The 26355-nt window shown below is 33.0% G+C and overlaps 1 protein-coding gene across 14 annotated transcripts in view; it reads left to right on the forward strand.

The window, feature by feature from the left end:
- NFAT5 (nuclear factor of activated T cells 5) overlaps nucleotides 1-26355 on the forward strand; it is a 119546-nt gene that overhangs the window by 51594 nt on the left and 41597 nt on the right. For 5 of the 14 annotated variants that reach the window (XM_019978937.2, XM_019978936.2, XM_019978938.2 and 2 more), the window contains 3 exons: nucleotides 8684-8809; nucleotides 20135-20693; nucleotides 25742-25934. In XM_019978937.2, coding sequence (XP_019834496.2) covers nucleotides 8684-8809; nucleotides 20135-20693; nucleotides 25742-25934 — 878 coding nt within the window. The other 9 variants (XM_019978941.2, XM_019978940.2, XM_019978942.2 and 6 more) reach the window with 9 other exon arrangements.

Raw genomic sequence — 26355 nt, forward strand, 5'->3', positions numbered from 1 at the left:
ATAAATTAAGAAAGTATAATATATAACAAAAATGGTTAAATAGAATAATCCATTCTGTATCTTAAAAGTGTTACTAAGTTATGTAGAAAATAATTGTGAAATTTTAAAGTGAAAAATAATACCTATTAGAAAAAATAGATCTCAAGTTATTCTTCTTATTTCCCAAATTGTTGCAATCTGTGCTGCTGCATATTGTTTAAAATTATTGTAGACCACTAGCTTGAGGAAAATGGTAATAAAATATATTCAAAAAAAGGTGATATGATTAAATAAGTAACAGCAAACTAGTAAATGGATTTAAACTTAAATGAGAAAATTTTATTAAAACAGAGATCACATACAAGTTATTCTTGGACTTAATAATCTTTTAGAAACCAAATATCCAGTAGACCTGCAGCCAGTACATTTTCCAGTGGAGATGCCAAGTATGATGACTGTCAAGCCCAAAGTGTTTTTAACAGAATGAATGCTGTCTCTCTTCAATGCAGAAGTATGTTGGCACAGTGGAGGTGCCAGGCATTTTGTTTTAGAATGTCTGATGTGAAACCATAGCCTTGGGATTCACCAGCTTATTGAGATAGTTAATAAAGACATGGAAGAGTAAGGCAATTAGTTTGCCAAACCATTTGCAAGAACTCTTCGTAAGTCTTTTTTAACTCTTCTGGATGCTAAGGTAGCTTTGTATATAGACTTAAAAAACAAAGTGAAATCCCATTTTAGAAACAAGATACAAACATTTATAAATACATTTCCAGTATTAGAATGTTTGCATCTAGTATCTGGGAGCACTCATTATTTGAATAACTAATATCTATGCTGAACATTAATTTACTTTTCATTAATTTTTTAAAGCATTTCCAACACAAAGTATCATTTTTTTTTTTTTTACCGCAAGTACTTCCATTTAGCTGATTGCTTGACAGTTGAATAGAAGCATTCATTTATTTACTCCACTACTACCACCTTTTATATTGTTTATCTCTGCATGAAGATAAGTCTCTGGTATTAGTTGTGTACAACTATGATTTGTTTGGTTACCTGAAAGTTAATAAGTGTCTTCAGAAAAGTTCAAGAGTAGGTGGACTCTGAAAATTCTGATCTTTACTTTCTGACTCTGAAGCAGCTGAATATTGAATGCTAGCTATCAGGTCAACAAAGGCAAAATGGTGATGTTGTTGTTGTTTGGTCCCTAAGTCATGTTCGACCCCATGAACTGTAGCCCGCCAGGTTCCTCTATTCATGGGATTTACCAAGCAAGAATACTACAGTGAATTGCCATTTTTTTCTCTAGGATATCTTCCCAACCCAGGAATTGAACCCTTGTTTCTTTCATTGGCAGGCAGATTCTTAACCACTGAGCCACGAGGAAAGCCCCAAGAATTATTTACAGAGTTCTTTTTAACAGATCATCTTAGTTAAGCCTTATAGCAATTCTGAAGGCTGTGCACTGTCCATGCATAGCCTTTTATTGTATTTACTGATTAGATTATATATTTTAGTAAAAAGAAAATTCTTGAGCCTGCTGTCCAGACCAACTTATTTCTGCTACTCCTTTGTCCTATATCCTTGTCTCCCCATCAAAGGAAATTGCTGTCCTAAACTTTATCATTCCCTTCTTTCGTTGTTTTATCATATGTATTTTTCTTTTCCTTTTTTTTTTAAACTATTAAGTTTTACATTCTTTATTGGTAAAACTGACTTCACATAATTATTTTGAAATTAAGTGAGTATGTATGTAGAAGACCTTTGAACAGTGCCTGTGCCAACAACCAAGTGCTCAATAAACGGTAGATGTAATTGCATTATTAATGGTGTTATTTTGCAAAGGGGAAAAACTAGAAAAGCATGTCTTTTCTCAGCTGTTTCATTTGTTTTTGTCTCCCTGGACTCTTCTGTGGGAAAGTGAGGAGTATAAGGGTTTGAAGTCTTTCATGTTTTTGAAACTGGGCAACATGTAAAATAGTACAATGTGATTTGGTTGATCAGCAGTTAGGAAACAGAGTTTCTAATTGAGAAGAATAAAAAAAATGCTTCACTATTAAGTTACCAGTTTTTTCTTCTTTTTCACTGCTTTGTGCCCTCAGGATAGGATTTCTGTCTCCTTGAGTTTGATGCAGTGTGATGGGACTCGCCAGTGTTGCAACTCGCCAGTGTTGCAGAGTTAAAGACCAAATTGCCCAGAAATAACTAGTGATATAAAAGGATCTATTGGAATTTATTGAATGACTGACTGAACACACACACCAACCAGCCAGCCAATATTTGCATTGTTTACCTTCCCATCAAACATTAGGAAGCATTTAGTTTGCTTTTAATATCTGAAAATGATTTCATTCCTCTAATTGCTGTAGGCTCTGCACTGTTGTACTAACATAAAACAAACTCTTGATCTTCTGAGCTTGTTTGCTTTTCTGCCTAATTTCTTTTTTTCATACACTTATGTTAATAATTTATGGTAACTATTGTACTTGATCTAAGTCTGTTACATGGATACTTAATCCCACTTATATTGGGATTTTGGTCAACTAAAATTTATAATGAACAATTAAATGAGTTGATTAACATTATTATTGCACAAATTATTAGCACATTAATGGAAAAAATATGATCACCCCAATTCTGACAGACCAAGGAAAGAATTCTTTAAAAAGCAAAAGTAAAATCGTTTCTAGATTTTGAAAAAAAGAATGAGAAAGAGAGTGAGTACATTTGAGTACACTGCACAAGAGCAGTTTTTTACCAGCTGTTACATTGATCTGTATCAAAGTTCACTTTATTCTTTTGGGCAGATGTTCCAGTTTTCATTATCTGTGATGAATTATGGCATATGATATATTCCTCTTAGGCCTGTGTCATTTGCAAATTCCTTATCTTTTTTCAAGTTGTTGATGTAACTGCGTTTCTCAAGGTGGGGAACCCATAAGATTTTCGAGTGCTGTTGCTTAGAGGCATCTGTTTTATGAAGTCTACATTAATCTTATTCATAAGAACTTTTAAAGATTTTCATCAGGTTATTTTACTGAATGTAGGATACCTATGGCTGTTAAATTTTCCTCATCTAATAGAAGAGCCTTAAAAAGCAAATTAAATTAGTTTGCAGTTTAGCCTTCACAGTTTTACTTTTTACAAACAGAAACTATGTGAAGAGGTATTTTGTCCATGAAGTTTATTAGGAACATAGACCTAGCTCACTCTTGTGCAGTTCTCAGTTATCTTTATTTTTTCTGTTTCTGTTTCTCTCTTTTTTAAAAACAGCGTTTACCCATGTATAATTTGCATATCGTAAGATTCATCCATTTAACGTGTACAGTCAGTGGTGGTTGGTATATTTTATAGAATTGTGTAGCCATTGCCATAATCTAATTTTGGAATTCTTATTATCCCAAAAAGAAACCTTGTAACCATTTTCTCTCTCTAAAACAAAAATCTTAAAAATTCTTTTAAAATCTAGTAGGTTCTTTAAAATAAATGTACAGATTATACTTTTGTTTTCTAAGGAAGTCTTTTCTCGGCAAACTGCTTTTCCATTATAGGTTTCCCATTCTCTTTCTTCATATCCTATGCTTATAAATCTAGAATTTCATTCCTCCCATATTTATTTAGCTGATTTAACAGATAATGCAAGGAAAATAGATATAACTGCTTAACATGAGGCAGGATTGTTTGTTGTTTTCATGTATTTAAAGGGCCTGTGCTGTTCTTTGGGCTTCCCTAGTGATTCAGACAGTATAGAATCCTCCTGCAATGTGGGAGACCTGGGTTCGATTCCTGGGTTGGGAAGAGCCTCTGGAGGAGGGCATGGCAACCCACTCCAGTATTCTTGCCTTGAGAATCCCCGTAGACAGGAACCAGGTGGGCCCCAGTCCATAGGGTTGCAAAGAGTAGGACACAGCTGAAGCAACTTAGCACACACGCAGGCCTGAGAGTAAGACCAGTGTATGTGGTCAGGTTGTATAGTTTTATCTTGGAGGGAATCTCTTTGAGGTAATGGGCTAAAATAAAAGTTTTATTGAGGATTTAAGTTGCTTAAAGTAGCGGAGCCAACAGAGTGCTGTCTAAAGTCAGAGCCTGTGACGGTATGAACTGTTAACTGCTGTTTTCCTTGGAAAGATAGGATAACACTTCTGAATTCTCTAATTTTCAAACACTTGAGTCAGTTAATCAGAAAATACCTTTGGTGAAGGAATGAATCCATCTGTCCTACACCTTCCACTTGACTTATTTGGTTTGGAGGGTATGCTGTGGGGAAGACTGAGATATAAGAAGTTCTATATTTAGTTACTTTCCAGTGTATTTTTACTAACACTGCTTTTATACTTCTAATTTAGATTCAACTTTGTATTCCTCTTTGGGAAACTGAAATGTGGTTAGTTATTGGGCTGTTCCTAGGTTTGGTTTTTTTTTCCCCTTTACATAAATGCATTTTGGCAGATCCTTTCTCTTTTTATCTAAGCGAATTTTACTTTCATATTTCTTTCTGTTTATCTCCTCCCCCAAAAAAGGGTCTTGAGTATGCTTTTCTTTTATATATAAGAAGCTCTTGTTTTCAGCATGGATTGAGAAAAATAATTTTATTAAAATCAATATTTGATGACGGGCATTTCTGTTTTAATTAGTTTCTCCCTACTCTTTCCTCTATATTATTTGAAAGATGGAAATAATTTACTTAAGGCTTATCAGTTCAGTTCGATTCAGTCACTCAGTTGTGTCCAACTCTTTGCAACCCAATGGACTGCAGCACGCCAGGCCTCCCTGTCTATCACCAGCTCCTGGAGTTTACTTAAACTCATGGCCATTGAGTCAGTGATGTCATCAGACCATCTCATCCTCTCTCGTCCTCTTCTCCTCCCACCTTCAGTCTTGCCCAGCATCAGGGTCTTTTCAGATGAGTCAGTTCTTTGCATCAGGTGGCCCAAGGATTGGAGTTTCAGCTTCAGCATCAGTCCTTCCAATGAATATTCAGGACTTATTTCCTTTAGGATTGACTGATTGGATCTCCTTGCAGTCCAAGGGACTCTCAAGAGTCTTCTCCAACACCACAGTTCAAAAGCATCAGTTCTTCGGCGCTCAGCCTTCTTCACGGTCCAACTCTCACATCCATACATGACTACTGGAAAAACCAAAGCTTTGACTAGATGGACTTTTGTTGGCAAAATAATGCCTCTGCTTTTTAATATGCTATCTAGGTTGGTCATAACTTTTCTTCCAAGGACCAAGCATCTTTTAATTTCATGGCTGCAGTCACCATCTGCAGTGATTCTGGAGCCCAGAATCACTGGAGCCCAGTCACTGATTTTGGAGCCCAAAGTCACTGTTTCCATAGCTTCCCCATCTATTAGCCGTGAAGTGACGGGACCAGATGCCATGATGTTAGTTTTTTAAATGTTGAGTTTTAAGCCAACTTTTTCACTCTCCTCATTCACTTTCATCAAGAGGCTCTTTAGTTCTTCTTCACTTTCTGCCATAAGTGTGGTATCATCTGCATATCTGAGGTTTTTGATATTTCTCCTAGAAATCTTGATTCCAGCTTGTGCTTCATCCAGCCCAGCGTGTCTCATGATGTACTCTGCGTATAAGTTAAATAAGCAGGGTGACAATATACAGCCTTGACGTCTTCCTTTTCCTATTTGGAACCAGTCTGTTGTTCCATGTCCCAGTTCTAACGTTGCTTCCTGACCTACATACAGGTTTCTCAAGAGGCAGGTCAGGTGGTCTGGTATTCCCATCTCTTGAAGAATTTTCCACAGTTTGTTGTGATCCACAGATTCAAGGGCTTTGACACAGTCAGTAATTCTGGAACTGTCGCTTTTTCAGTGATCCAGCGGATGTTGGCAATTTGATCTCTGGTTCCTCTGCCTTTTCTAAAACCAGCTTGAACATCAGGAAGTTCACGGTGCACGTATTGCTGAAGCTTAGCTTGGAGAATTTTGAGCATTACTTTGCTAGGGTGTGAGATGAGTGCAATTGTGCAGTAGTTTGAGCATTTTTTGGCATTGCCTTTCTTTGGGATTGGAATGAAAACTGACCTTTTCCAGTCCTGTGGCCACTGCTGAGTTTTCCAAATTTGCTGGCATATTGAGTGCAGCACTTTCACACCATCATCTTTTAGGATTTGAAATATAGCTCAACTGGAATTCCATCACCTCCACTAGCATTGTTCGTAGTGATGCTTCCTAAGACCCACTTGACTTCTCATTCCAGGATGTCTGGCTCTAGGTGAGTAATCATACCATCGTGATTATCTGGGTCATGAAGATCTTTTGTTTTATAGTTCTTCTATGTATTCTTACCTCCTCTTCTTATTCTCTTCTGCTTCTGTTAAGTCCATACCATTTCTGTCCTTTATTGTGCCTGTCTTTGCCTGAAATGTTCCCTCGGTATCTCTAATTTTCTTAAAGAGATCTCTAGTCTTTCCCATCCTGTTGTTTTCCTCTATTTCTTTGCATTGATCGCTGAGGAAGGCTTTCTTATCTCTCCTTGCTATTCTTTGGAACTCTGCATTCAAATGGGTATATCTTTCCTTTGCTCCTTTGCCATTTGCTTCTCTTGTTTTCTCAGCTCTTTGTAAGACCTCCTCAGACAACCGTTTTGCCTTTTTGCATTTCTTTTTCTTGGGGATGGTCTTGATCATTGTCTCCTGCACAGTGTCACAAACCTCTGTCCATAGTTTCAGGCACTCTGTCTATCAGATCTAATCCCTTGAATCTATTTGTCACTTCCACTTTATAATCATAAGGGATTTGATTTAGGTCATACCTGAATGGTCTAGGGGTTTTCCCTACTTTCTTAAATTTAAGTCTGAATTTGGCAATAAGGAGTTCATGATCTGAGCCACAGTCAGCTCCCAGTTTTATTTTTGCTGACTGTGTAGAGCTTCTCCATCTTCGGCTGCTAAGAATATCATCAGTCTGATTTCAGTATTGACCATCTGGTGATGTCCATGTGTAGAGTCTTCTCTTGTGTTGTTGGAAGAGAGTGTTTGCTGTGACCAGTGCGTTCTCTTGGCAAAACTCTATTAGCCATTGCTCTGCTTCATTCTGTATGCCAAGGCCAAATTAGCCTGTTATTGCAGGTATTTCTTGACTTCCTATTTTTGCATTCCAGTCCCCTATAATGAAAAGGACATCTTTTTTGGAAATCAGATGATCATTATATCTACTACTGTGGGCAAGAATCTTTTAGAAGAAACAGAGTAGCCATCATAGTCAGCAAGAGTCCAAAATGCAGTATTTGGATGCAATCTCAAAAATGACAGAATGATCTCTGCGATCTCTGCTCGTTTCCAAGGCAAACCATTCAGTATCACAGTAATCCAAGTCTATGCCCCTACCAGTAATGCTGAAGAAGCTGAAGTTGAGTGGTTCTATGAAGACGTACAAGACCTTCTAGAACTAACACTTAAGGCTTTTAGCGATGGTTTAACAAGCTGAAAATTTTTATTATATTTAGAAAGATGTAAAATTTGCCAAATGCTTTGAAGATGAAAATTTCAAGTGTTAGGTAATAGTTTTTCAAAAGAAAAATTTCAGTTGATTCTTCATTGTGAACAAAGATCATTTAATACTACAACTTCTAATTTTAGCTTTCCTTCATGATATTCTTTCTTATTCCTATCTGTGTGAAATTCAGGATACATATTTTAACTGGGAGGTTCAAAATATTTTTGAATTCAGTAAACAGTTAACTAGAAATATTGTTTGCTACCGAGGATAAAACGTCTTCTAGTGCTACTTTTATTTTTTTAATCACTTAGTACAAATAATAGTCTTCCTTAATTGTTGAAATATTGCTTTTCTTGGAATACTAGGCAAGTCCCTTAAACTCTGTGCCTTGGTTTCTCAGAAAATGAACATAGGATTCTAATTGGTCTTCTGAAGATTTTTCCAACATTGATTCTACTGTCTTTAGAGGATATCTTGATTATTATTTCTGTCCTAAATGCATGTAATAACGATTATAAACTAATTTTTGAATAGTAGATATAAATTTGATGTTATGGACAATTATAATATTATTAAATATATTTAAAAGATACACAGTATTCTTTAATCTGGGATACAAAACTAATCATAGTCTAATAAAGGCACTTATGCTTTTTCATTTCAGAGAATCCTATGCTTGTGCCTTTCTTGAGTTGGAGATATCTCAGAGTAAGAAGTAGTTCCTTGAGTCATAACATTCCTCTTTCTAGTGTCTTTAGGAGGGAAAAATTCAATATGATAGCAAATTAAAATATTTTATGAAAGTGCTGGATAAAAGAGTAGGAGTAGACTAATGGTCTGTTTGAAGAAGCCAATTTATAGCTGATATACACCAGTACATGCCATCTTACATGTAAAGGATGAGACATAATACTTTTTTTTTTTTTAAACAGAGATTTTGGAGCATCTTGTGTTATTTGGCGTCTCTACTGCCTAGTTTTATATGGTTTAAAAAATTTGGTAACTTTTTCTGTATATCATCAGCATGAAAGGAAAAGCCAAGAAGAAAATGGGAGTCAGAATGAATGGAAAGTTCATTGTGCCTTTCACTAAAATTATAATAAAATAAAAATGTTTGCTAATAATTTTTACAACAGTAATTACATGAAGTTTAGTGTGTGTGTGTATGAATAATATAATTCTTGTGAGTGGAAAAACATTAATTTTGTGCTCATAAAAATTTTTTCTCTTTCTCCCAACAGAATCTGTCTATGATCTTCTCCCAAAGGAGTTACAGTTACCTCCATCTAGAGAAACACCTGTAGCATCAATGAGTCAGACAAGTGGTGGTGAGGCAGGCTCGCCTCCTCCAGCTGTAGTTGCTGCTGGTATGCATTTCATTTTACTTTTTAAAGAAAACTAAAGCATTATCTGGTCAACATGAACAGTGCTGGCAAAATTTGTATTAAAGAGTGTGATTTGAGGGTTTGTTTCAGGAGGTTTTAAAATACATACTTTTAACATTAAAATTTTTCTATAAAATACTTTTATACATTTATTATTTCTTAAAATTTCATATTGGCACATCTGTTAGATCCATCTCCCAGAATGGATCTTATCTTCAACTATGGGAGTGAGTTTAAAGCTCTTTGGTTGACTGCACATAATAAAGTTATTAAATAACAAGCTGTGGATAGGAAATTACATTTGAGTCTATAAAACAGTTATTTTTGAAAGTTTGCTCCAAGGGGAAAATGTTTTATTTCGTGTAATCTGAAAAAGGACTCAAGCACCAAGTGTTTTTTTGGTTGGTAGCATGTTACTATAACCTTTTCCCTACATTTAAAAACATGTGTGACCTTACACATTTTAAATTTAATCAAAAGTAATGGAAGATTTGAATGTAATGTTTATATAAAGATACTTTTTTATATTAGTGAAAATGTATGGAAAGTAATGTTTGAAATTTATCAAGTTTATTTTTAATCATCTCTCAAATCATACACTTTATAATTATATAAAATTGGTTCAAATTTTTACTGAATTAAAAGATTGACAGATAAATTAATAGGAAAATGTCTTGATTATGATAAATAATAAGAATGCTTTCAATAATACTAGATTGCCCAACTGTAATTCTTTTTTTAGTTGGGTTTGCAGATTACTAAGTGTGTTTGGTTTTTTAAAAAAAGTTAGAAAATTATATGTACATACTCTGAAGCTTTATCTGTCTCTTACTAATTAGAGGTTTCTTGCCCAATATGATACCTTTCATCTTTTAAAATGGTACTTAGAATCCATCAGAGGATTGTTTTCAGTAAATTCTTTTTGTTTCAAAGAGAACAGTGAAGTGGAAGGTTGTGGTTTAAATGACAATATTGGTACTGAAGTAGAACTTTGGGTATTTTTCTTATTTGCATTAACCTAAGTCCAGTCACTTTGTGTACCAATATTTCCCCTGAGCCGTACAGTGTAATCTGCAGCCTTCCTTGTTGAGGGCAGGAAAACTTTAACCATGGCCAAGAAACATACTAGCCCTGCTCACTGTTCATGTGTTGCCAGACATTTTCTAACAGATTCTGTGGATTTAATCGTGAACTTTTTAGAAATTGAATTGTAAAGATGACCTGGTTTCATTTTATATGCACTGAATATTTTTTTCTGGAATTTAAGTATTTAGTTTTAAAATAGTATCAGATAATAAAATATTTTTTAAAAATTTTAAATGAAATATTTCACTTTAAATCCACAGGTAGAAATTGACTAACTGATTTCTTTTGTATCTTTTGAGATTTTTTTTTAAAGCCATTTTGAATCTGTATAGAACTAAAAGTCTGTTTCTTCTGTGCTTTTTAACATCTGTTGACAGTAGATCCAGTTCCTTTTAAAAGCTGAAAAATGTTAACTAGATTTGGAAAAAGAACAACACTTCCTTTTAAATAATACCAAACTCAGTTTTAGAAGTTTTTATATATAAATATTGAAAGTTTTTGAATTTGAGTCACTGATGGAATGTTGATCCTTCCTCCCTCTCTCCCTCTCTCCCTCCATAATCCTCTCCAGATAAATTAGAATGAAGGCTTTGAGTTGAAAAATCATGAAAGTAAGAATTAACTCGGAGAAGGCAATGGCACCCTACTCCAGTACTCTTGCCTGGAAAATCCCATGGACGGAGGAGCCTGGTAGGCTGCAGTCCATGGGGTCGCTAAGAGTCGGACACGACTGAGTGACTTCACTTTGACTTTTCACTTTCATGCATTGGAGAAGGAAATGGCACCCCACTCCAGTGTTCTTGCCTGGAGAATCCCAGGGACAGAGGAGCCTGGTTGGAGGCCATCTATGGGGTTGCACAGAGTCGGACACGACTGAAGCAACTTAGCAGCAAGAATTAACTAAAGGAAGTATTCTGAAGTAATAGTCTTTTATTAGATCAAGCAGTTATTGACATTGTAAGATTGTGAAAAGAGTAAGGAGGTGACCTTGACAATTTTCATATATTCACACACAGAAAGTTTCTGTGATTTAAAACCCATTTGTAATTTTTTTTTTTTACACATATTTACTTTTAACCAACATAGACTCATTCTAGAATTCTAGTGTCTTATTGATAGAGCCTTCATCATCTAACATTATAGGTAAGAGAGTTTAAATTGCAGAATAATTATTGTAGGGAGTTCAGTTAGTATATATATTTAGAGTTGCTTTTTAAAAATTTGGCATATTAATATCCTTAGCGATATAAATGTCAAAAAGAGTTTTGGAGTAAATTACCAGTTACTCAGTGTTTTCTGGCCAAAAGACTAGATATTTAGGGAAAGATACATTAATTTAGACTTTTGTGATTTATTTTTTAATCTATAGCATTTGCTGTTTTAATATGAAATGCATAAAAATGATGACTCTTGATGTAGTTAATTCTTCAGAGTTTTGAAGGAGCTGGATTGGCTGCTATCAGGTATGAGGGCCTGGTGGGAACAGACTTCTAGTTCTGCCATAAAGGTTTGTGTTTCACAAATTCTGAATCAATTTAAATTTTAAAATTTAGAGACTGGGCATATAGATATTCATGTACATTTAAGATTATTTAATTATTAAAAATGTGTTTCTCAGATTCGCCAATCTATATTTTTTTCCCTTTACGTATTACTGAAGGATTGAGTAAACATGATGCTGCTAATCCACAATCCAGAATATTGGGTAAAAGAATGTCTCTGAAACCTCCTTTCCTGTCTCTACATTATACACACTTTTAATACTGTCATTTATAATATCTTTAGTCTGGTAAGAACCTGGACTGGGAGTAGGGGAAAGAGGGCTTCCTTCCTCACAATGTCTCTCCTCTCTAGAGGGCCAGTGTCACAGTCTGGAGGTGTAGTTGAATATCAGCAGTCTGAAATTTGTATTTTAAACCATTTTTTAAAAACATATGTTTTTATCCCACTAGAAAGTTTCTTAGTAGTTTGAGATTCAGTATGTGAATGTATAAAAGTTTTAAGGTACAGACTTCCTGAAGAATATTGTAGGTTTTTGGTAATTAAGACAGAGGCCATTTTTCTAACATAAAGTTATCCACATGAACTTATTATATTTTTTGGCAAAATAAGGAGTTGTTCAAGGAGTAGATAAAAAATTCAAGTTGTGAAAGGATTCTTTTTGTTGTTTCTTTAATCCTATAGTGTAGGTTATAAGACTCTAAAATATATTAGTAAGAATTACTAAGAAGAACTAAAACAGTCACATTAGAATTTAGGGGTTTTAAAGAGATATGGCAGGTATTTTTCTTAAATAACAGCTTTATTAAGATATTGTTGTAAACTGAAAGGTGAATTGATCTTGGTTATTCCATATGATCAATTCCTACTTTTCCTAGAAAACTGGACCACTTCCAAAAGGAAGTCAGTTACAAACATGTTGCCGAGTAGGATTCTATCTTTTAAAATTCCACATAAATACATATATTTATACATATAGAAGTATGTGTGTATGGACCTATGTATAGATGTTTACTAACATCTGCATTATTAGAATGAAAAAAGCATCAGCAGACTTGAACCGTAATGGTTAATTCAGAAACAATTACCAATTTGGGAGACTGTCCATATTGTAAATTTTCATTGACAAAAAGTACACATGGCTTATTAATGATTTATTCCCTAAATGTTTACCTTTTTTATTCTCTTAATTTCTAGCAGCTTTTATAAATATTGTGATTTATTCATTTTCTGATAGAATAAGCACATTTTTGTGTCACCCGAGTTTTAGAAATAGCATTTTGAAACTGCACAGATTCTCAACCATTCATAGAGAAAATACATGTATCAAATAGACAGTTTCTTTTTACCCTGTGTTTTGTAGAATTTCACATTAATAAGTTAATGTACAGAAGTGGGCTTACTTTTTTATGTTACCAATAAGATTGATAGTAAGCAAAACGTATTACCATAACCATTTTATAATAATTAATTATATATAAAGACACTCCAACTGTACTAGAGTGAGGGAAATTGATAAGGGTAGAATGTAACAAGAGACTTCACCTATTTCTGTGACATTATTTTTCTTTTCCTATATGTGAAATACAGTAAAATTAGCTTGAGCTTTGGAATCATAAAGAACTAATATGAATCTGATTGCTATCTTATCATTTCTATCATATAGACAGAATCTTGTGGAAATTGAGTAAATTTTTCATATTACCCCTGTAACTGGACAGTAATAAAACTTTTTTAAGGCTATTAAGAAGATAGATACTTAATGTTGCTTGATGATTAATAATGTTTAGATGAACATTGACCTCCCTCCCACATGGATTTCTCCTTTCATTTGTTAGTAAGGTTTTTAAAAAAATAGATCTTATTTTTATAAAAACAAGTTTTTAAGCTTTGTTTTGTTTCTTTCTTTCCATTCTCACTCTGCTTTTTACATTATTTTGAAGTTTTGTGTATCAGACAACACATGAGCTGTGGGATTTCCTCTCTGAGTTAGTTTTTAATGTTGACACTCTCTCAAGTCTTTAATGTTGACACTCTCTCACTAGGAACCTTTGTAAATAAAAAAACATGGATGAAGGATGATGAATCATAGGGAGAACAGACATTTCCCAGTGAGATGATTCTGCAAATTTGACTAATTAAGTATTCTTCCTAGAATGCTCTTCCCACTTTTTAAAAAATTAAATAATAAAGTTGGGTGAACGATTATCACAACTTTTTAGTAGAGCAATTTATTGCTTTTGGTTTTTGTCTAGATGTTTTATTTTATCTACAGTTGGATCTAATATACACTCTAATCCAGATCCAGTTGTAAAACCATTCTGAATAATTAAGTTAGAAGATTTTAATGATACAAAAACTATTTTCTTTTCCTTTTTTTGGTCACTTCTAAAAAAAGAAGTGTGAAGACATTGGACTGGTGTTGGCTGGAGTGCCTTTATTATTTAATCTAAACTATTTTAAAATGTATTATATGATAAAGCATTGAAGTGACCTTCAAATAGCATCCCTCAGAGCTGCTTTTTCTCTCTAGTCCTTAAGTTAATGTGATGGTAATCTCTTTTTGTCTTCAAGTAAACATTACCTTTCAGGTAGTATAATTGCTGTCTATTTTTTTTAAACCTGTTCTTCCTGGGGTCTTTGACAACAACAAATACAGTTGTCAGCTAGTATAGTTATTCCCTATTGTGTTTAAATTATTTGAGGGTGAGGATAATATCAATGATTGATGCTACCTAGTAGTATTTAAATCACTGGATGATAGAAGGCATCTTTCTCTTCCGAGAAGATTTAAAAAATAAATTGTATAATGTGTACTTAGTACCTCTTTTACCCTGTGCTTATATACTTAGGATTGAATAGGACAAAATACATATTTTAAAAACATTGCTCTAAGTGTCAGGACATTTGCAAATGTTGTAAGCATTTTATTTTTCAATAAACATTATTAATAAATATTATGTGAATATATTCATAAATGGCACTCAGACAAGGTAAAAATAATTATTTTAGGAGAATTTAGATTAAAAGTGGGAGAGTAGTTAATTGTATAGTATTAGAATTCTGACTGGCAATTTGATGAACTGGAGGAGAAAAGGATGGTCTGTAGTAAATCAGTAACAAACCTTTCAGTTTCAGCAGTAGAGCTAATTTTTTACAAAATAGAGCCACTGGGATCAAGCATTTTATGCACAGCAGCATATCTAATTTAAAAGTATAAATTAGAACTTCTCTGGCAGTTCAGTGGTAAGACGCCAAGCTTCCAGGGCAGAGACATGGGTTCGATCCCTAGTTTGGAACTAAGATTCCACATGCTGTGTAGTACAGGCAAACATTTTTTTAAATTAAAAAAAAATTTTTTTAAGTGTACATTAGTAACTTTGCCGGGGAGGGGTATGAAGAAGTGTTTGGAAGCTGGCCTGAGAAATGAAAATACTCTTTTGCTGTAAATTTTTTTTTTCTGCTTTTGTGTATTTGTCAGAACATAACATTTTCTGCTCTTTAAGGAAATTTGGGTAAGGGAACAGTTTAAAAACACTTAAAACATTCTGGCTTATGGATTAGATTGCATTAGTAAACAAAAGAGCAAATTGGTGAATATGAGTTAACAAAAATTTTGAATAAGAAATTTCCCCATATGCATTTATTTGGGTATTAATAATTTAATTTTTAAAAGTTTGTTTTAAAACATTGCTTATTGTAACATATAAACTTATGTTGGGTGGGAAAAGTACAAATGAGAAATTGAAACTGTTTTAAACATGTAAATTAAATGGTAGACACTATGATTTTTGGGTTTTGGGGTTTTTTTTCTGTTTTGTTTTCATTTTTGTTTTTTGGTAAAGTAATCTGGATTGCTTATTTTATATGCTGGGATGCTAGTTGTTTTTTCTATTAATACACTTAACTTGCATTCTAGCTTCGCCATTCAGAGACAGGCATCGTGTGGTGGGTTGTGTGACAGTGTCTGTCAATAGTGAAGACAAATAGTGCCAGAGACACTTAACCCATCCAATCTCACCCAGGGTATAGGTCGGTCTCGTTTTCAGACTTCTTCATAAGTCTTTTTTTCTTTCTTTCTTTCTTCCTTCCTTCCTTTCTTTTTTTGTTTCTAAATAGTGAATTGATACTGATTGAAACTAAAGCTTTATGTAAAGTTTTAAACTTTACGTTAATATTTTAAGAAGAAGAAGAAAAGTAGAAAATGAAGGTTGGCATGTAAGGTGTTGACAAAGCAGGTTTGCAGCCACTTTGTGTGTTCTAGATTTTTCAATCCCTTGGCAACATGAATGTTGGCCTTATAAAATTTTTTCTGTCAATATCTTTCTTCTTTGATCTGAAAATATGTTCTTATATCTGGTGACTTTTATCAAACAAAATGTTTAGATTTGAAGTCATTGTTACCAGTAAGAAAAATGAAATACTTAAAAAGAATAACTTAGGCTGAACAGTAAGTGTTTTAGATCAGAAATGGTTTCCAGATAACCTGTGTTGTTTTTTATTACTATTTTCTGAGCAGTCTTGTTTACTCCTTCTCCGTTCCACTATTGGGTTCACTTAGCACACTTGTAAATTTTTATGGCTTTTTTTTTTTTTTTTAAGGAAACTCAACTGATTTTGCACTGATATTGAAAAGTTATACAATATAAGTGCATATTTAAATACTAGAGACCACATTTTTATCTTGGAAGTTTAGTTAAATGTCATTTCTGTTATATTTTTAAAAATCAGTGAAAGGTATTTGTTTCTTTTGAGGACTTTAAAGAATGTTTCTAATTTCATAGCTTTCTATAAAAAGTTTAGTTAGGTCCACAAAGTATCATCTCTTTTTTATGGTATTTAAAGCACTGAAATGATGTGATAATTTAATTTCTTGTTTACAAATCTAGAACTAATAGTTCTCAATTTTAAAATGTAATTTAAGCAAACTGTGTAAAATATACATGGGTTTCTCTATGTAGTATCATTTAAAACTCCATTTTCATCTTTCCAAACAAATTAATAATACAGTTGACCCTTGAATGACAGAGGGTTGAAGTGAGTAGGGGTGCTGTCCCTTAGCACAGTCAAAAATCCATGTATTACTTTACAGTTGGCATTCTGTGTCCTTGGCTCTTCATCCACAGATTTGAAATCTAAAATGTTCTTGCTATTATTTTATGCATTTATTTTTAATAGATAATATTAAGAGTTTGCTAAATTTTTTAGTAAATTTATCGATTAATACACAAGTATGTAGGGGCTTCCCAGGTGGCTCAGTGGTAAAGAATGCACCTGCAGCAGGTGTGGGTTCGATCCCTGGGTTGGGAAGAGCCCCTGGAGGAGGAAATGGCAACCCACTCCAGTATTGCCTGGAAAATGCCATAGACAGAGACCTTGACAGGCTACAGTCTTTAGGGTTGCAAAGAGTCATACACGACTGAGCATGCATGCACACAAGTAAGTCACTTGACTTATATCTGAGTTTTAAGAAAGAAGATTCTTAGCACATTTTTGTAGAAATAGTAAGTAAGTTACCTCTAAACTCTTTTAAGTTACTTCCAGACTTTTCCTGTAGCAGATAATGTTGCTATAGTAAGATATAGTCTAAGCATTTTGAGTAGTAAATCTTTTTTTTTTAAACCTGATATGTGTCTATTATTAACACATGGGTACATTTATTTACCAGTTTAATGTAACTCAGCATACATAGGAAATACTGACCTTCCCGTAAATCAATTTAATTAAAAAGTAGAATTTTTACTACATGGAAGTCATAGTATGTTACGTGTCTGGGGAGTCTAAGATGAGAAAGATGTTGTCCATGCTTTCTAGGGGCCCATAGTTCTTACCCCTTACTTTACCACCTCACCTGGCATTATTAATGCACTTAGGTGATGTTTTCCTAACCAAAATGTAACATGCTTTTGTGAAGGGTTTTATACACCATCTTCATTAAGCATCAGAGGAACAATGATACTATTGTAAAGAGTTTTATAGTTCAAAAAATTGTCTTATATTCATTATGTTCTTAAAATAAGGAGAACTTTAGTAATTTAGGATCGAACTGAGGTAACCTTTAAAAAATAATTTAAAAAATTAAAGACGCTTGCTACTGTCTTTTGACAGTTTATGTTTTCAGCTTTAATAGTTTTGTGCTCATGAACTTTTTAATTTAATAAGTATATCCAGGAAACTGCAGGTATAATATTCAAAATGTGTGTTAGATGTCCATGGAAAATGTAGAGAATATTTTAACTTATGTAGGGTATGATATCACAGTTTGGCATACCTGTCCCAGAACAGATATTTATGTACAGTTATATCAATTGGGTTTTATAACCATGATTTTGAAATAAGACTTGCAAGATTTAATCACACATGCTTTTAAAGAGCAATGCTAGATTATATCTTGCATATTAAATTCATAAGTATCATATAACTTACTTTTGAGTTCATGATTACATTTTACCTAACTTTCTGTCTTTCATGGACAGGGATCCCTGAGATGTTCATATTCTGCATTCTCATTTGCATGGTACCTAGATTCAAAGAGTGGGTGGGAGAAAATGTCTTTTTAGAAATACAAGTTCACAGCATTCATGTTGCATGCTTTGTGTGTTCCACTGCAAATATTGCATGCTGCATACTTGTATTTTTCTGAAAATAATGAACGTAGGCTCATACATACAACAACATGTAGTTTCTTTTTTGCCAATAGTTGGAACAGATGGAGGAATGTTAGACATAATACCTTTTTTATCTTTTCTAAAATGAATTGTCATATTTTTCAAAAAAATAAGGAAAACCTTGTTATTTAAACCCAAAGTGGCTACAAATCAGCTCCTAAACTGTCACTGACATTAGTATCTAGAATTTTGTAGTTTTTACAAATCTTTTAAAATATTTATTTACTAAGAAAACATTGCATTAATGCATGATACAAAAGTGATAAAATTTTTCTTTAAATTGGAATGCAGTTAAAGTGACTGAATTTTTCCAATTTCAACTACTGCATTTGACAAGGATACAAACTGGAAAATGGAACTGGTATCATCTAATTGCATTAAGTGCCTTAACTCATGGTAGTTGAGAAAATCTTTCCATGTGGCATTATGTAGATTACATTATTTATGGCTAACATTAGTAACAGTATTCTTCAGCCTTGACAGCAGTGAAAAATTATGGATGAATTTAGTTCTTTCAATGATTTGAGTGTTTTGGTGCATTTTTTCAATTTAAAAATAGATCTTTGGCACTTGGCTTTTGATTGTCTGAACATTGGCATTCTTACATTTCACTCTTTACATAATTAATGTGGATGTTGCAATTCTAGTAACTGGACATCACAGTTTTAAATTTTATCATGCCACTATAAAACAGTAGCATACATGGTATAGATAAAAATTAATTTCAATTTAAACATATTTTTAGTTGTCCATGTTGCCTATTTTCATTTTTGTATATGTTTATGATTATAAACCCTTCTGTATCTTATACAAGATAAAATTGTATAGGACTGATAACTTCCAACTGTAACATAAGTGTGCTTCCATAGATTATGTTGTTAAAGGGTTTAATAGTTGTATTTTTCAATGAACTGATCTGCCAGTGGCCACACATTTTGAAAAGATCTACTTTCGACTTTTTTGGTTAGGCATAGGCAAGGGAAATGATTTTATAAAAAACCTTTTTATAAGAACTATTAATAATTCTGATTCTCTCCAGAGATTTTTTTTCCTGTTCAACTCTTTCGTTAGACTTCAGTCAATAAAATTGACTGTTTACTCACCTGAAGAAATTCCCTTAATAGTTCAAATCAAGTAGACCTTTTAAAGAGAGAGTAAATGGACAGTGGTAACCAAGTGCTGAATGTGTAATCAAGTACTTTACAAGAAAAATCCATCCATTAATAAGTCCTTCCTCTGTTTTTCATTCTGCCACAAAGGATGGTATTATTAGAGATCATGGTTTTGAACTGCCACTTCCAACTTCTGGAGACCCTCAGTAGTTAACTTGCTTATCTTCTACAGCCCAGCCTGTTCCAAATCAAATCTTTTTCATTTTTATTCTTCTAGATTTTAAAATAATTGTAGTGACGGTACCAGTTCCATTTTGCCTCCAAGTCAGTTGATTATATATTTTTTCTATTTATTTCTCATTTTATAATTGATATCTGGAATAATCAGCAGCTCTTTTCTCATTTATTTTCTCATATTTTTATTCCAGGATTTGCCTCTGAAGCAGGGAGTGTCTGCATTAAAAATGACCTGTAGTTCTCTGCTTCATAGGTTAGAAACTTATTTTAATATTTTGTGGCTAAGCACAGTCCCACTTTTCAAATTCTATAATGAATTATTTAATTGGCATTGAATGTGGACCACAAGCATATATTTCATATTGGGGTTTTTTTTTATTATTTTAAATGATTAAAATTCAATAGAAATATCCAGCTGAGGCAATAAAAGCTTTGTTCTTGCTTTACAGCCTAAAACATTAAATTAGATTTTTTAAAATCTTATCAATTATAACAAGTAAAATAATGCTATTTTGGCATTTTTTTTAAATTGTGCATTTTTAGGCCTTGTATTGCTTGAAGCATTTATATTCTAAAACTTAACCAAATTCCAACTATTCATTATGGGGAAAACAATCAGTTCACAAATCACTTTTCATTGGGACTGCTAGCCAGCGTAGGTGAAAACATGTATAGTGTATTTACTCTTAAATTGTACACTGCAGATGCTTCTTCAGCTCCCTCCTCTTCCTCCATGGGCGGTGCTTGCAGCTCCTTTACCACCTCTTCCAGCCCTACCATTTATTCTACCTCAGTCACCGACAGCAAGGCTATGCAAGTCGAGAGCTGCTCCTCAGCCTTGGGGGTAAGTAACCGAGGGGTAAGTGAAAAGCAGTTAACCAGTAACACAGTTCAGCAGCATCCATCAACACCGAAGAGGCACACAGTCTTGTACATCTCACCACCACCTGAGGACTTGCTGGATAACAGTCGGATGTCCTGCCAGGATGAGGGGTGTGGATTGGAATCTGAGCAGAGCTGCAGTATGTGGATGGAGGATTCCCCCTCCAACTTCAGTAACATGAGCACCAGTTCCTACAATGATAACACTGAGGTACCTCGTAAATCACGAAAACGAAATCCAAAGCAGAGGCCGGGGGTCAAACGACGAGATTGTGAAGAATCTAATATGGATATATTTGATGCCGACAGTGCCAAAGCACCTCACTATGTGCTTTCTCAGCTTACCACGGACAACAAAGGCAGCTCAAAAGCAGGAAATGGGTTGGTATTCACATTTTTTTTAAAGTTCTCTCACCATTATGCAAAACAAAAAAATAAGTCATTCCTCATTTTTCTTAATTGCTCAGCTCAAGTTTGCATCTAAAGCAAAGATACTAATTTTATCATTGATAAACATGAAAATTTTAACTTAAAATGATCAGGTTTCACAAGAGAAGATAATAAAATACCAGCAGATTTTGCCAGTAGATATCTTAGTAAGGGTATGATTAAGTAGTAGAAAATGAAAATAATCTGTTTAAGAAGTAACTTAAATTTCAGATGAATTTATATTTTAAAAGATTTTTAAAATATTTTTACTCATTGAGATAACTAGTAATGTAATGGCTCTAGCTAAAACAGACTTTTACAGAGGGCTAATTTGTTTTCTCTTTCACATTGTCTCCCCCATATGATTCAGTTTATTTCCATTTTTGTGAAGACCTTATTTTCCTTTTATTTGATGAAAACAAAAAACTAAATTGATAGTTTGAGTCTCAATTTAGATTCATGTATTTATTTTAAGCTTTTTGTTTAATATATTTTGCCAGTTTAGGATTTCTTTAAAAATAAATAGATCACTTTTTTTCTGTGATTCTGGGTATTTAAAGGGTAATAGAACAGAATCATGGTACCTATTTTGATTTTTCATTCATTTCTGCCAGTTTACAACACATACTAGATATATTTCAGTAGCTATATTATAAAACGTTCACTTCTAAAGTACAGAACCCTATGACTTTCCAATTCCTTTGATACTTTCATTGTAACATTTAATTGCTAGACTTCTGATTACATTTTCCTGCAGTATATTCAACGTAGTTTGATAAAGTTTAACTTACTGGATCTTGAGAGATTACTTTTTTTGGATGGTCTTTTAGTTGACCAGGATCTCCTACAATTTTAGGTTGTCACAGAATATGATGGAGATGCTTTTGATTGGTTCATTATTTGATTACATCATTGGTGGATTTTTAGATAAAAATCTGATTGAGAGTTAGAATATCTTTAGTGTTTCTTAAACTTGTCCTTAAATATTTTCTCAGTATATTTTAAAAGTAATATCTACCATTTAAGCAATGATTATTCTGTACTGCTCTCTTCTCTGCTCTCATCTAAAACTCCTTTGGGGTGATGAAGTTACATAAAAAATGCCCATTACTCCTTTGGGGTGATGTAGTTAAATAAAAATGCCCATTTAAATATTTTTCATTTTTATAAAGTCCAGGTTAGGAAATTATCTAAAAAATATTTATATACCCTTTCCAAAAGTATTGCTGTTAGCAGAGTCAACAATTGTAGGACATTTTGTATAACTATAACCTGTAGAATAATGCTCTGAAACATAGTAGCATAGATATAAAAGGTTCATATGTGTCTATCATTAAATACAGGTATGTGTTTATTTGGGCTTCTGTGGAGAAAGTGGTTTTTTTTTTTTTTTTTAAGTTCCATAAGAGAGATTTTCATTTTTATACTGAAAAAATGTTAAAGTTCAGATGAAGAACAAATAAAATTTTGACTTAACAGTTAGTCAACACACATGATTTGCAGTTGCTGTTAAAAAGATATCTTGACATACGTCTTTTCTGCTTCTGCTTTTGTATGATAGATATATCTTAGAAATGATTTGAGGTTACCCAGGGAAAGTATAATAACATTTGTCAAGACACAATCTCTCATGAAATAATTCATGGAACAGAAACTCATCAAGCAGCAGAAGAAATGTCCAGCTTCTTAGGTAATGGAAAAACATTTGACACTAGCCTATGAAAATGATGGAAGAAGTTTAAACTTTGAATTTATAAGAACTATATTGAGGAAAGGATAAAACCATATGTAAATATAAAAAAATTAGGTCTTTGGAAACAATTGTTAAGAGGATCTCAAAAAAAGAGTTCATAGATGTTAGAAAATGAAAGAAATTTTGCCATAAAATTTCAGTTTATATAAAGCTACGTTATAGAAAATAGACTTTAAAATATTTTGGTACAGCAGTTTTTATTTATCTTCAAGATGGAAATAGCATTTTGTATAATTAAAATGTTAAATGAAAGAATTTGCTAAGAAAACAAAACTATTTTTAAAAAACTACTCAGTTATTTAAGCATCCCATATTTTTCTTAAATTCTTCACCTAAATATCCTGAGAATCAGTAGCCCAGTGTCTCTTCTAGATATTCCTAGAGATTAAGATATGATATATGTGAAACTGTTTTAGGGATTTTGTAGTAAAAATTATTTTTGTGACAGGCAACCAGAATGATGTGCAGCACAGAGGAATTAAATTATCATTTTAAGACTTCTGAATGGAATATGGCAAGATAGTGGATTTTCTTTTTAGATAGTCAATTTAAAAGTAAAATCCCATACAAATAGCTGCTATTTTCTTATTTTTTCTTTAAGCCATAAAGCATTAAAAATTAGTAATTTGAATGAATACTTTTCTAATAATTAGTTGATGTTCAGTTTTACACAGCCTGATATCTAAATATGTGTGTATTCCATTTTTACATTTAAACCTAGAGAATAAAGTTAGTTTTAAGGGCTTTTAAAAGTATCATTTCACAAACTGATTACATGTGTTGTTCTTTAAACCATAATGTGTATACTTCATTACCTTAATAGTTTTCATCCCAAATGAAATGTTTTATTGAAATAATCAAGCTTAGTATCTTATTTATCCTCATAAATATAGCTTTGGCTACCATAAGTGAATACAAGCCATATCTTGCCAAATTAATGATGTGCTACAGTTTTCTTATATTTCAGACTAAAAGTCTTCCATTTTTCATTGTAAAGTTAATAGATATTAGTTACAAACATTTGAAAAATGCAGAAAAAAAAGAAGACAAGAAATAATCTATAATCTAGTAAATCAATACAACTAATTTTAGTCCCTTTCAGTGCATATTTGGGGATGTTTTTATATGGTTTGAGTGAATATTTTTGCTTTGATTTTTAAATAAATAAAATTTTTTTTGACCACACTGTGCAGCATGTGGGATCTTTGTTCCCCAACCAGGGATCAAACCCTCGCCCCCTGCACTGGGAGCACAGTCTTAACCACTGGACTGCCAGAGGAGTCCCTGCTTTGATTTTTCAAATGATTAAAAAACAGTATCACTATAGAATTTCACATGCAAAATACTGTATTCACTGCAAAGATTTGAGTTTCTACCCAGAATAATGAAAAAATAGAATTTATTGCCCTTTGTTCTGACTTTGATTCCATACTTTTATTCATAGAATTTTTTCTTCCAGGGCCTTTTAAATTACTTATACAGGTAATCTGTGACTTAATTATGTCAAACTTCATCAACAAGTTTGCCTTCATCAGCAAATATTTTTCAGCTTCTTTTGTTTTGGGACTTGTGCAAGATTTAAGGAATATGAAGATGATGGAGCAAAGTACTTCCCCCTCAGAACCCTGAACCCTTTTTCTCAGTCAGTCTGACTGCATTCCTTTGCATCCCTTCTTCCCTCCATTCTTTTGTCCCTTTCCTAGCCATGTGTTCACCCCAGTCCCAATTCCACTGAGAATGTAGCATTTCCCTCTTTATTATTGACTACTGAGGCAACAATTTGATTAGAAATGACAGGGGTAGGGACTTCCTTGACAGTCCAGTGGTTAAGACTTCACCTTCCAATGAAGGCGATGCAGTTTTGATCCCTGGTCAGGGAACTAAGATCCCACATACCTCAAGGCCAAAAAAATAAAAACCCAAAATATAAAACAGAAGCTATATTGTAACAAATTCAATAGAGTTTTTAAATAGTCCACATATTAAAAAAAAAAAAAAACTTTATTAAAAAAAAAGAAAGAAAATGGAGAGGTAAACATTGGAGCTAGGTTTTAGGCTGCTTAGCCACCTATGTTTGAAGTCATAATATTTCTCCTGGGACCTGTTTGCTTTTGGACAGGATTTTGGCCACAGTCATCTCTTGGATCCTGTATCTTCAATATAAGTGTAAACTTTAGGACTGGGAAAATCATGCCAAAAGCGTTATAGGCCCTGATTCTGTTTTTAAATATACATAGGCAATTTTTTTAAACTATAGTATTGTTTTCTATTTATTTTTATCACATATTTACAGTACTTCAGATTAAATGTATTGACCTGAAGTCCTAACCACCACTTGAAATATTTCTTCGAACATACATTCTGCATAGCAAATGCATGATATATCAGTAAACACTGGAAACCCAACTTAAAAAAATGTTGAATTGCCTATCTTTAAAGCCCAGATTATACATTTTTTATATGCTGAAGGCTTATTTAATCACAAATGAAAATACTCTGAAAAATTAAACTTCTGGGAAAGATTGTTTAGAATAAAGCTAATTTCCAAATAAAAATCGAATCACTTTTTTTTTTTAGTATAACTTTCTCAGTTTGATATACTGAGGAAGATATCCAAAAGAATATGCACATGTACCTTGTTTTTTTTTTTTTTAAGGCCTTTTATGTTTTTTTGTTTTTCTTTTTGCTACCCCTACTTTTGCATTTCAAGACCTTTTAGAAGATAATGATAATCTTGTAACTTTATGTAACCCTCACACATATATGTAATTTTTAAACTTTATTTTGACTGAAGTACAATGTGAAAGGTTACAGTGACATTAGCTATTCTCTTTCCTGTTATACTTGGTTTATTGCATTCAGTCTTCCTTCCTCTTGCTACGTATATGCATTCTTTGTCTTCCCTGTCCAACTTTATTACAAAATTCAATTATTAGTTTTTTTAATTGAAGTATTTAGTTGATTTATAATGTTGTGCCAATCTTTGCTGTACAGCAAAGTGACTTAATGTGTGTGTGTGTGTATATATATATATCTGTATGTACACACACACATTCTTTTTAATTACAAAGTTTTAAAACATACTTTGCTTATGGAATGTATTATTCCTTAGCCTGTATTTATTTTGTCAGTAAGGTAATTAGTTGTTTTTTATGTTATTGCTTGTTCTCTTTCTTCCTTTATCTTGGATGACTTTTGTAGAAAACTCTTTTTGATACTTTTTCCACTTTGTGCTTTGATTTCTCAGAACATTGGAAAACCAAAAAGGAACTGGAGTAAAGAAGAGCCCTATGTTATGTGGACAGTATCCTGTTAAAAGTGAGGGAAAGGAGCTGAAGATAGTTGTACAACCTGAGACCCAGCACAGAGCTCGGTACCTGACTGAGGGTAGTCGTGGCTCAGTAAAGGACAGAACACAGCAAGGCTTTCCTACAGTGAAGGTACTTATTTTATTTAGCAGTAAATGAAGAATTTTATCCACTTTTATTTATTAGTTATTTTGTTTTTGACCAATAAAAGCTGTCTAAAATAAAACTAATTGCTGTATATATTAGAAATTAAAGTAAAAGTCTGAATCATAAGCCAAATATTGTTGCTCTGATGTCATTTGAATTTTAGTTTAAATGGAAACAGAATGTGCTCTAACAAGTAAAATATATGGCAATCATGAACTATTTTCCCTTTATGTTTGACATTGGTAGCAACTCTTTTACATTCTCTCCAAACCTGTATATTAAAAATATTTTAAAGTGAATCCAAAGAAATATTGTAGAAATTATTGTGGACTTGGAAAATAAGGTTTTTGAGATGTCGAAAGCAATCAGGTCTACTCAACTCTGAAAAGAGTTGGTTGATAGGTAA

This window comes from Bos indicus, chromosome 18, assembly GCF_029378745.1.
Source record: "Bos indicus isolate NIAB-ARS_2022 breed Sahiwal x Tharparkar chromosome 18, NIAB-ARS_B.indTharparkar_mat_pri_1.0, whole genome shotgun sequence".
Lineage (NCBI taxonomy): Eukaryota > Metazoa > Chordata > Mammalia > Artiodactyla > Bovidae > Bos > Bos indicus.